The sequence below is a fragment of the Psammomys obesus genome, unplaced genomic scaffold (genome assembly GCF_907164565.1).
Source record: "Psammomys obesus unplaced genomic scaffold, mPsaObe1.curated_primary_1811, whole genome shotgun sequence".
NCBI lineage: Eukaryota > Metazoa > Chordata > Mammalia > Rodentia > Muridae > Psammomys > Psammomys obesus.
This window is the reverse complement of record NW_026590341.1, coordinates 209657-220433: the sequence shown is the minus strand read 5'-3', so window position 1 is coordinate 220433 and position 10777 is coordinate 209657. Positions and strand designations below refer to the sequence as shown.

The following is a 10777-nucleotide window of genomic DNA, read 5'->3' as shown; positions in this document are numbered from 1 at the left end:
CAGTACCAGCCACTGCCAGGGCCCCACCACCACTGGGCCGACCCCGGCGCCAGGAACGGCCACTACCCCAAGACTCTCTAGCGCTACCACAAACATTTCTTGGGCTACTTCCACAACCCTCACCAGCACTCCAGCTGCTTCCATGCCCACAAGTCCTCCCAAGGAATCTCAGACCTCATCTCTGTGGAGGACCAGAACCACAGACGTCCCCACTCTGTCTTCTACTTCCACCGGCTGCAAGCCTCGGTGTATCTGGACAGACTGGCTAGACCAGAGTTTCCCCATACCTGGGAGCTCTGGGGGCGAGTTTGAGACCTATGCCAATATTAGAGCAGCTGGAGTTGCCATATGTGAAAAGCCCCTGGACATAGAATGTGTCACTGTGGATCAGCCCAACGTGCCTCTGCAAGTGGTCAACTGCAGTCTGGAATTTGGCCTGGTGTGCAGGAACCTGGACCAGGAGGGGCCCCTTAGTACGTGCCCCAACTACCGTATCCGTGTGCTTTGCTGTAATGACTACAGCCACTGTCCTAGCACCTCTCCCAGCACCATCAAATCAGCCCTGCCCTGGTCTACCAACACTCCCCTGATCCCTTCCACAGCCTCAGTGTCCTTAAGCCCTGAGACCACCTTTCAGACCAACCGCCCCTTCAGCACTACAGCGCTAAGCACCCAAGCATTCACATGGACCACATCTCGTCACTCGGGCTGTGCGCCTCGGTGCACGTGGACAGACTGGTTCGACGCAGACTTCCCTAACCCTGGCCCCAGGGGCGGAGATTTCGAGGTCTACGCAGTGTTACGTGAGGTTGGCTTTGTCTTCTGTGAGCAGCCCAAGGACATCCAGTGCCGCTCCGAGAAGGAGCCAGACCGACCCCTGGAAACCCTAGAGCAGGTGGTCCTGTGTGACGTGCGATTCGGGCTGATATGCAAAAATATCAACCAATCGGGGCCTTTGCAGTACTGTGACAACTACCACGTGCGCTTCCTCTGCTGTGACAACTACAGCCACTGCACCACGTCACCTCTGGCCACCACCTCCATGGCTGCCACTCCTTCCACCTCTCACCTGTTGTCTAATCGCACCACCACAGTTTTGACTACCATGACTTCTTTACCTGTGGTCACTAGCTCCATCACGCTCCCCTCCTCCTCCCCGGTGTCTACTCACACCTCTCCAGTTTTGACCACCGAGACTTCGCCTGCAGCCACTGTCCCCACTGTGGTCCCCTCCTCTACCTCAGGGACCACTCACACCTCTGAAGTTTCCCCCGGCAGCCAGGTGACCTTCAGTGTGTCTACTGAGTTGCCCTCAAGCCTCAGTACCCTCAGGCCTACTGTCTTTTCCAGCCAAGCATCTTCCCCGTCCCCCTGTTTCTGCCAGGCATTTGGACAGCTGTTCTCACCTGGTGAGTAGACAAGTCGATGTTCTCCTCACCTCATATCCCCTGTGAACCTGAGTCTGTCAGCTTTGGGAGCTATGAGACCTCTCATGCATGCAAAGTTCAGTCCATGCCTCTCTCCCTCAGGCTACCCCTCGTGCCCTATGTCTCCCCTGGCCCTAGCCTGCCTCTTCAGCTGGGGTATATCTTCCTGTGACCTTCTCCTTCACAGGGGATGTCATCTACAATAAGACTGATGGGGCTGGCTGCCAATTCTATGCCATCTGCAACCAGGACTGTGATGCTGACCGCTTCCAGGGTACCTGCCCCTCCTCTTCACCTCCAGTGCCCTCTACCCCTTCGCCTTCGTCTCCCCTGCCTCCTGGCTGTGATGATGCCATCCCTCCCCGGAAGGTGGGCTTCCTTGTCCCTCAACGTTTCTCTGATGTGGTGTGGGTTTGGGTTGTCAGGCACATTTGGATTGTGCCACGGCTAATGGTCAGCACCATCCCAGCCCTGTGGTCTGTCTCAGTGACCTGTCTTCCAGTAGCTCCTGCTGAGAGAGGTCCCTGGGCTCTGGGGTCCTGATCAGCAGGCACACCGGCTGCCTTCTGGGATTCAAAGCTGTAGGGACCTGGGGCTCCAGGCAGGACAGGGCTTGGGGTCTCCACATGACCTCCAGGTGACCACCCTCCATATCTTCTGCCTCAGGTGAATGAGTCTTGGACCCTGGAGAACTGCACAGTGGCCGTGTGCCAGGGCAACAACCAAATCATCCTCCTAGAGCCCGAGCCTGTGGATAATGTCACCTGTGTCAACAAGCACTTGCCCATCAAAGTGTGGGACCAGGAGCCTTGCCACTTCCACTATGAGTGTGAATGTGAGCAGAGGGCAGGCACGGGACAGCTCAGCAAGATGGGACAGGACCAAGGCATTTGCTATCAGTGTCTGTCAGTCTCAGAAGGCACATGTAAATGCTGTGCTTGCCTGCAGGCATTGGGTGCACAGGGAGTCTAGGAACATGGGTGTAGCACGGACATGGACTATGACCAGGGAGGGGTAGGGTGCAAAAAGCCATGATATGAGTTCTTTCCAGTGGTCCTGATGACAACTTCCATTACTGAGTGTTAAATGACTCAAACTTGGGACTTAGAATAGCAAACTATTAGGGTCCCCAAGCTAGGTCAGATCAAAGCAGGCAAGGCCACACTCCCTATGGAGGCTGAGGAGGATCCTTTCTGCCTTTTCCAGCTAAGGGCTACAGGAGTCCTTGGCTTGTGGCTTCATTACTCCACTCTGCCTTCATCTTCTTATGGTCTTCTGCTCCATGTCTATCTCTCCTATCAGTTATAAGTACACCATCATTAGGTTCAAGGGACACCCAGGTACTTTGGAATGGTCCCATTTTAAGACCAGTGGTGACATTCACAGTAGATATGTATTGGGAGACAACCTATTTTATAAACGAAGCAACTGTGTTCCCCCGCGGTAACAGTTTGAGAGGTGGTGCTGGGTAACAGGGCTGGGAAGTGAGCTTACAACTGTAGTCTCCTGTAGGCTTCTGCAGTGGATGGGGGAACTCACACTACCTGACATTCGATGGCACCTCCTATACTTTCCTGGACAACTGTACCTCGGTGCTCATGAAGGAGATCCACCCTCGCCATGGCAACCTGAGCATTCTTGCTCATAGCTACTACTGTGGGGTTACCAGCAACGTCACCTTCTGTCCCCGTGCCCTCAGTGTGTACTACAACTCCATGGAGATTGTCCTCACCATCACCACCACTGTCAGTGGGAAGGAGGAGGGCCTGGTGAGTCTTGGGATAGGCAGAGCCCCCACACCACACTGCAAACACGAGGCCTGTGTGTGGTGTGACACAGGCAAAGGGGGGAAAAGCCCCGAGGACCAAGAACATTCTCGCCTCTGCAGAAATGGCCTGCAGGAGCCAGCCTAGGCAAAGAATAAACTCTCTCTAGATTGAGAACACAGGGAGTGGCCCTGGTGTTTGGGAGGCAGAACTCCCAAAGCACATGCCCTGCTGCCTAGCTGGCCTCCTGATTATTGTTCTCCTCTGGACATCCCCAGATTATCTGGGACCAAATGTGGATAAGTTCAGGCTTCAGTAAGAATGGTGTGACTGTGTCCTTGAGTGGGGCCACCACGATGAGTGTCAACATTTCCACCATTGGCGCCACCATCACCTTTGATGGGCACATCTTCCAGATATGGTTGCCCTACAGATACTTCAGCAACAATACTGAGGGCCAGTGTGGTGAGTGGGCATGACCTGGCTCATTCTGCTTCTATAGATGGGGTGGAGGTAACTGGTCTATGGAAAACAGTGAGAAGACGATTATAATCCCCACCCTACTCACCAGGTACCTGCACAAACAGCCAGCCAGACGACTGCCGCCGGCCTGACGGCACCATAGCTTCTAACTGCCAGGACATGGCCAAAGACTGGCTGGTGCCTGGGAAAAGCAACAATGACTGCTTAGCTCAGCCTAGCCCTTCCCCAAGCACCACTCCCCAGTCCCTAGTGTCCAGCACAGCCACCTCCACTCCATGCCCCTCTGTACCACTCTGTGAGCTGATGCTGAGCCAGTAAGTTGCCCTTTGGGGTGATGGGCCTGGGCAGCATTCCCCTTGGCTAGCCTACTTGCTGGGCTCTGAGATCTCAGCCCTTTCCACTTACTGTTATAGGGTTTTTGCCGAGTGCCACAGACTCATCCCTCCAGACACCTTCTTCAGAGCTTGTATCAGTGACCACTGCAATGACAACTCCACTGGCACACTCTGTCAGAGCCTGGAGGCCTATGCAGCACTCTGCCGGACCCAGGGCGTATGCACTGACTGGCGCAATGCCACTGGAGGGCTGTGTGGTAAGTTGGGAGCATCCAGCTTAGTCAGGGCTTCGGCCTCCTTGGTTCCTCCGAACCTGCAAACCTGTCTGATGACATTCTGTGTGCCCATAGACCTCTCCTGTCCATCCACTAAGGAGTACAGGCCTTGTGGACCTCTGCATCCAGTATCCTGCAGCTCCAGGTGAGTGCCATCTGCATGCCAGTGAGCATATTAAGTAGCAGCTGGCCTCCCAGGCAAGTCTGAAGGGCCCGAGCTGAGACTGTGGGTACCCCTAACTCAGGACCCCCTGTGACACCCACAACTGATTCTTGGAGGTACCACCTGATTTCTGACCCTACGCTCTGCTGCTCCTCCTCACACTAGGACCCTGAACATTTCAACTGAGATGCTGGCGGAAGGCTGCTTCTGCCCTGAGAATCAGCTCCTCTTCAACTCACGCATGGACATCTGTGTACCAGAGTGCCGTAAGTGCCATCCACCTACCACGGGACAAGCCCTGCCCCACCCCTGTCCCCCACAGGTCCATCCTCACCTGCCAGACCAGGATCTAACACATCTGCAGACCCTGTTCTGCCTGAGAGAGCATGAGAGAGGATCCTAGTGAGGCCACGAGTCCTGCAGATGTTGAAAGGCCTCCTGACAGCCTGCCACCATTAAGTCTAAACTCTACTGCTTGGGCCTGGTCAGAGAAGCTGCCTCCCCTTACTGCATGAAGAGCTAGCCTCTCAACAGCCAACCTCAAGCACTGTCTCAGAATTCCCTAGGACCTTCTGCTCCGTCCTAGAAGAAGATAGAGGTCTTGGCTGGGGGTGCATGTGGACAGGGCCAAGAGCACAGTTCTCTCAGCCAATGACCCCCTTCTGCTTGGCCTTGAGCCCCAACATCTTCAGTAACAACTTCACTCATTTCTTTCCAGCCTGCGTGGGACCAGATGGGCTACCCAAGTTTGTAAGTGGTGGTGTTCCCCTGGCCCCTGCTTGAGCTAAAGAAGAGCAGAAAGGAGGGAGGGAAGAAGGGTGGCTGGCTTTTCATAGCTCAGGAGGCTGAGGCAAGGCTCCTGGGCTCCTGTCCTGCTGTCACTCTGGGCAGCAGAAGGCTAACTTGCTCAGGGTAAATGATGACTTAATGTTGAGTTCAGTTAGACAGACCAGGATCTTGAGGGCCTCAGGGCCTTTAGAGATCCCAATTTGGCCTGTTTCAGCCTGGAGAACACTGGATCAGCAACTGCCAGACGTGTGTATGCGAGCCCAGCTCTGTGTCAGTACAGTGTAAGCCAGTGAAGTGCGAGAGCCAGGATGGGCTCACACAGTGCACAGAAGCTGGCTTTGTGACTGTGACCAGGCCAAGTGCAGACAATCCCTGCTGCCCTGAGACACTGTGTGGTGAGCATCTACTGGGGACATAGGAGAGTCAGACTCTAGATTAGCTACATTGGGCCACTTAGGTGGGGATGCTCTCAAAACACTTCAGCTTTTCACTGAAAAACAAAGCTGGTGGCCTCTGGTCTAACAAAGCAGAGGACTGGTGAGGACTAAGGGAATGAAGAGTGAGGGGTCTTGATGAAACCCAGAAAAGCCAGGAAGCGTACTGGGTCCCTAGGAAAAATGACACCAGAGGCCAGTATGTCCAGGAGGGAGGAGATAAGGGGTGGGCAAATGGGCAGTATTCTGACAGGACCACCTTCTCTCCAGTCTGCAATGTAAGCACCTGCCCCAATAATCTTCCCACGTGTGAGCCAGGCCATGAGCTGATCCACACCCATGAGAATGGCAGCTGCTGTCCCAACTCCAGCTGTCGTGAGTAGAAATGGGGCTCAAGTACCGGGGGAGGGTCGCTGAGACTGGCTGCAGTGGAGTTCAGGGACTGGGAGGAGCAAGGGGTTTTGCCCCACCGCCCAGATGCACACCAATGCCCTTTCCTTTCAGGACCCAAGCTGTGCACATACAATGACACCATGTATGGGGTAAGGCTCAGCCCAGGCAGGGTGGACAGCAGAGGTAGGTTGAGGTGGATGGGAAACCTGTGTCCCCCAGGTCCTGGTCCTTGTCTCAACATGATTGTCACAAGGACAGATCTGAAGAGGGGATCTGGGCCCTTAGAACACAAGACATAAGGGTGTGAGTGTGTGTGTGTGTGTGTGTGTGTGTGTGTGTGTGTGTGTGTATGCATGTGTGTAGCTGTGGAAAGAGGCTACCACATCTGCCACATCTGAGTGGTCAGCTTCTGGGTTTCCCAGCTTACTGCTGTCCCTGCCCCATGGGTAGCTGTGTTCAACTAGGGGAACAATCACATCTTGGTGAGGGTGGGGGGTAGATCTGGGCTCTATGGCCCCTGCCTGGATACAGTGACAGGTCTTGACCTGATGTGCTTGCCCCAACCCTTCACCTTCTCTCGGTGCCTCTCTTCTCTTCTGCTCTAGGTTGGTGCAGTCTTCCAAGGGAATGCTCCATGCCAGACATGCACCTGCTCCTCCGAGAGCAACCACGAACCAAAAGTAGAATGTAGAGAGATCCTTTGTAGCACCACCTGTCCCAAGGTGAGCCTGAGACCCATCAAACACCCCGAGAGGCTACCCATGGCACCCCATCGTTGAGAGTCCTCGAATTTACCATAATTTTGCGGTCTTGTTCATTTCCGAAGGGAAAAATAGGACTTGTGGGTTGATGAGCTGACTAGAAACAGGTCTAATACAGTACCAGTAGACCAGTGGTTCTCAACCACTGACGGTCAAGTGACCCTTTCACAGGGGTCATATATCAGATATCCTGCATATCAGATATTTACATTATGATTCATAACAGTAGCAAAATTACAGTTACGTAATTACAATGAAGTAGCAACGAAATGATCTTACGGTTGTGGGTCACCACAACAAGAGGAACTGTATTAAGAGGCTGCAGCATTATGAAGGTTGAGAACCACCACAGTAGACAAAGAGGGGCTCAGAAGCAGAGTGAGCTAAGCTGTGAGACCTGGGAAGGGTATACAACACAGCCAAGACATGACCTCTCTGCAGTTCCTGTTAGAGAGGCCCAGGACCCCTAGAGTGTGCTCAGAAGGGTGGCTGGGGTGAACGAGAGAGCCAACCACCTCTCCTGTCCCCACAGGGCTTCAACTACAAGCTGATGCCAGAGAAGTGCTGCGGGCAGTGTGTGCAGGATGCCTGCCTCACACCAGGGGGTCAGGCAGTACAGGTAATAGGCGTGGGCATAGGAAAACCTTCCCTTGAGCAGGCCTCAGCCACAATTGGATCCCTGCCCGGACCTCTGTCGTGTGATTTGCTTTTCAGCTCAATGAAACCTGGGTGAACAGTCAGGTGGACAACTGCACTGAGTACCACTGTAGGACTGAGAATGGAATCTATGTTCTGACCCCAACCCCTGCACCTTGCCCTGATGTATCCAACTGTAGGGTATGTGCCGGGGAGGCCTTGCCTTTGAGTGATCCACCCTTATCAAGCCCCTGGAAGGATCTTCCCCAAGGAATCTGTGTCTCTACGGCTTGTACCCCATATTCTGACTCTGCCCCAGTCCTGTTCTATTCTTGGCTCTGCAGGGAACCCTAAGGAAAACCGGTTGCTGTTACTCCTGTGAAAAAGAGGGTAAGTTGAAGACATCTCTCATCTAGTTCTCCAGCTCCACCCAGTTCCCACCAAAAGCGATACAAGTTGATCTCACTGAGTGGCAGATCCCACCAGAGTTTCAGGATAATAGAAAGGGTTTGGTCACCCACGAAAGGTCTGTCAGTTACTTCTCTCATTGCTGTGACCAAATACAAAATCAATTTAAGGAAGGAAGGATTTATCTGGCTCATGGTTTGAGTGTACAGTCCCACCATGGTGGGTAGACATGGCAAGAGGAGCAGAGGCAGATGGTGAGATGTGTCTGCAGCCAGGAGGCAGAGGGAGATGAACGCTGGTACTCAGTTCACTTTCTTCTTTTCATTTAGCCTGAGACCCTAGCCCATGGGAGGTTCTGCCACATTCAGGGTGGGTCTTCCCTCAACAATGAACTTAATCTCGAAAATCTCTCAGAGCTTTGTTGCTTAGGTGATTCAAGTTGACAGGCAATATTAACCATCATAGAGAGGCAGCTTTACCAGGTCTGGGGCCTCTGAGGGAGGGTCTAGGGTTTCTGTACTGGCCTGTCTTCTTTGTAGACTCAAGGACATGTCAAGTGCATGTAAACACAACCATCTTGCGGCATAAAGGCTGTGAAAAAACCGTCAACATCACCTTCTGCGAGGGTTCCTGCTCTGGAATGTCCAAGTGAGTGGGTGCCCCGCCTCCCCTGAGAGAAGAGCAAAACCAGTTGCTACCTTGCCACCTTGGGTCTCATGGAGACTGTCTCCTGCTCAGGATCAGGAGGCCGCACACAGCCATCTGACTAAAGCATATATAGCCCATCTCCCGGCCAAGCCAGGGACAAACCTGGTTTAGGTGCACAAAATAGGGTTTTGGCTGGGGGTGGAGGGACTCGTGTCCAGAAATCTAAATGTATTTAGGGGCTCAAGCAGCATCAGATCCCTCTGTGGGCCCCAGGTGATCCTGGGCTGTGGTCAGATGTGAACAGGAGTGGCCAGAAGGCTGACAGTTTGTGGTTAGAAAAGGCAGGGGTGGGGGGACGGTCTTCAGGGCTTAGGGAGGCTGTCCAGAGGGAAACTCTGAACAGGGTCAGAGGACGGATGGAAAGGGAAGAGAATCACAGGAGGCTATGAAAGATGGAATAGGATTTAAAAAGAGCCCAAGAAGGGTAAAATTTTATGTTCAAGAAAGTAGCCAAGGTGGACAGTCAGGTGGCTGTCAAGAGCCCAGAGAGGACCATGAATCATTATCTTGCTAAGATGAACACCCTCCCGTGTCCACAGGTACTCCATGGAGGCCCAGGCCGTGGAGCATCAGTGCACCTGCTGTCAGGAGAGCAAAGTCCATGACGTAGCTGTGACCATGCAGTGCCCCGATGGTACAGCCATCCAGCACACCTACTCCCACATCGATGAGTGCAGCTGTGTCCTGGCCTGCAGCTCCCTGCCCATGACTCCCAGGAGCACTCCCTAGAGCCCACTGCTGGAAGGCAATTGTGTCCCCCAACCCCTCACGTCCCTCCACCTGGAGCAGAACCTGCACAACTGACCATGAAAACCTTAGGTAGGCATTCTCCATGAGGCCCACAGCTGCCCTCTGTGGCTCCCACTGCCTCTGCTCCACCCTCTGCCTGCCACTCAGTGAAACCAGAATCACGGAGGGTAACGGGACAATTAAGATCCACTTGAGGAGGGGGCCAGGTGAGGATCTGGCCCTTGGAGGACCCTGTCTCAGCCTCATCTTCTGTGAGAGAGCCTGTGGCTATAGGGTTCCCCATAGCAAACCTGTGTGCCCTCTGTAACTCAAAGAAAGCCCTCTGACAGTCATCTCAAGTTCACAAAGGTAGATGGGACTGTCCAAGAAGGACCAGCTACCAGGGAGCTGTGTCAGGCAAGGTATCTTGCCTGCTAGAGGGGCCCTGGGATCTGGGGTTGGAGAGGGGCCTGTGCTCACCCATCCCTAAGCTGTAATAAACCCTGGCACTGTGTCTCCTCCTGGTGTCTTTTCCTGCCCTCTCTGTCTCCCTGTTTGTGGTTCTCAGTTTCCAGGAACAGAGCTGGAGCTATCAACAGGAACATGAGGGATGCAAAGGGAGCTAAGAGGAACAAATATGGGAGAGTTACTCACCACTGGCTGGACACTGAGAGCATGGGCAGGGGCAAGCCAGGGAACCACACACTAGCCTAGTGGTCGCTGAACCCAGGGGCATCATCAGGACAGACTAGACAGACAGAGGAGCCTGTGGGCTGAGGAAGCCATCCTAGCCCCCATCAGTGTGGTGGCTGCCATGGGCAGAAACATGAAGAAGGGGGCTCTGCACTGCTCAGATGCTGAGAGGCTGTGGCTGGAGGGGTGCGGGGTCTCAGGTCCTGCTCTGCCTCATTGGGTTAACTAGAATTAAGATACCTGTCACCGATTGGCTTACTACATAAGAGACTATCATTGGCTCCTTAACTTCTCCTCCCCCTGTCCAGAGTAGAGGACACTCCATAAGGGTGGCAGGGAGTCCTAAGGGACAGGGATTGGAAATGTGGAGCTCTATGGCTTGGATTCCAGAGGTAGGAGTGGCGGGAAGGAAGGCCGTCAAGGGGGAAGCTCTATGTGGGACAGATAATGTCCCGGCTTGACTGTGGAAGAAGGTACAGATGATCCCCAACTGTACAGAATGTGGTCAATGGTGAGGTTGGGACCTAGGAAGATAAAGACACAGTGGCTAGCTAAGGCCCCAAAAGCTTCTGGAGAAGTAAGCAGAGGGGTCCCGCTATGGGCTGTGGGCTACCCTCCTCCCCAGAAGTAGATGCAAACAGACCCAGTATGGCAGAGCTTCCGTGCCTGGGCTAGAAGGACCCAGCTCCTCACAGATGTGGCCAGGGAGCCTTCCTTTCCTATGCACTTGTTGAGGTGTGCCTGGCAGACAGCCCACTGGGGACCAGCAAACATGGT

At 53.9% G+C, this 10777-nt stretch overlaps 2 protein-coding genes across 2 annotated transcripts in view; both read left to right on the top strand.

Annotated features, from left to right (window-relative positions):
- The window catches only part of LOC129676484 (mucin-5B-like), a 29677-nt gene extending 21799 nt beyond the window's left edge, over positions 1–7878 (top strand). The window contains exons 33-46 of the mRNA XM_055606860.1: positions 261–1409; positions 1615–1796; positions 2094–2262; positions 2940–3196; positions 3472–3658; positions 3765–3990; positions 4090–4268; positions 4362–4431; positions 4615–4715; positions 6177–6214; positions 6671–6787; positions 7359–7445; positions 7541–7663; positions 7807–7878. Of these exons, the coding sequence (XP_055462835.1) occupies positions 261–1409; positions 1615–1796; positions 2094–2262; positions 2940–3196; positions 3472–3658; positions 3765–3990; positions 4090–4268; positions 4362–4431; positions 4615–4715; positions 6177–6214; positions 6671–6787; positions 7359–7445; positions 7541–7663; positions 7807–7878 (2957 nt within the window). The remainder of the gene's footprint in view (positions 1–260; positions 1410–1614; positions 1797–2093; positions 2263–2939; positions 3197–3471; positions 3659–3764; positions 3991–4089; positions 4269–4361; positions 4432–4614; positions 4716–6176; positions 6215–6670; positions 6788–7358; positions 7446–7540; positions 7664–7806) is intronic.
- A 221-nt stretch (positions 7879–8099) lies between these two features.
- LOC129676483 (bursicon-like) lies at positions 8100–9307 on the top strand. The gene is made up of 3 exons (XM_055606859.1): positions 8100–8124; positions 8410–8518; positions 9118–9307. Exons 1-3 carry the CDS (start codon positions 8100–8102, stop codon positions 9305–9307), a joined length of 324 nt encoding a protein of 107 aa, XP_055462834.1.
- Positions 9308–10777: the final 1470 nt, after the last annotated feature.

Bases quoted from the DNA above. Each gene is read 5' to 3' on its own strand.
- LOC129676483 (XM_055606859.1), top strand. From the start codon at position 8,100: ATGGCAAGAGGAGCAGAGGCAGATG. The intron at 8,125-8,409 runs GTGAGATGTGTC...TCTTCTTTGTAG, and splicing joins AAGAGGAGCAGAGGCAGATG to ACTCAAGGACATGTCAAGTG. The intron at 8,519-9,117 runs GTGAGTGGGTGC...CCGTGTCCACAG, and splicing joins TCCTGCTCTGGAATGTCCAA to GTACTCCATGGAGGCCCAGG.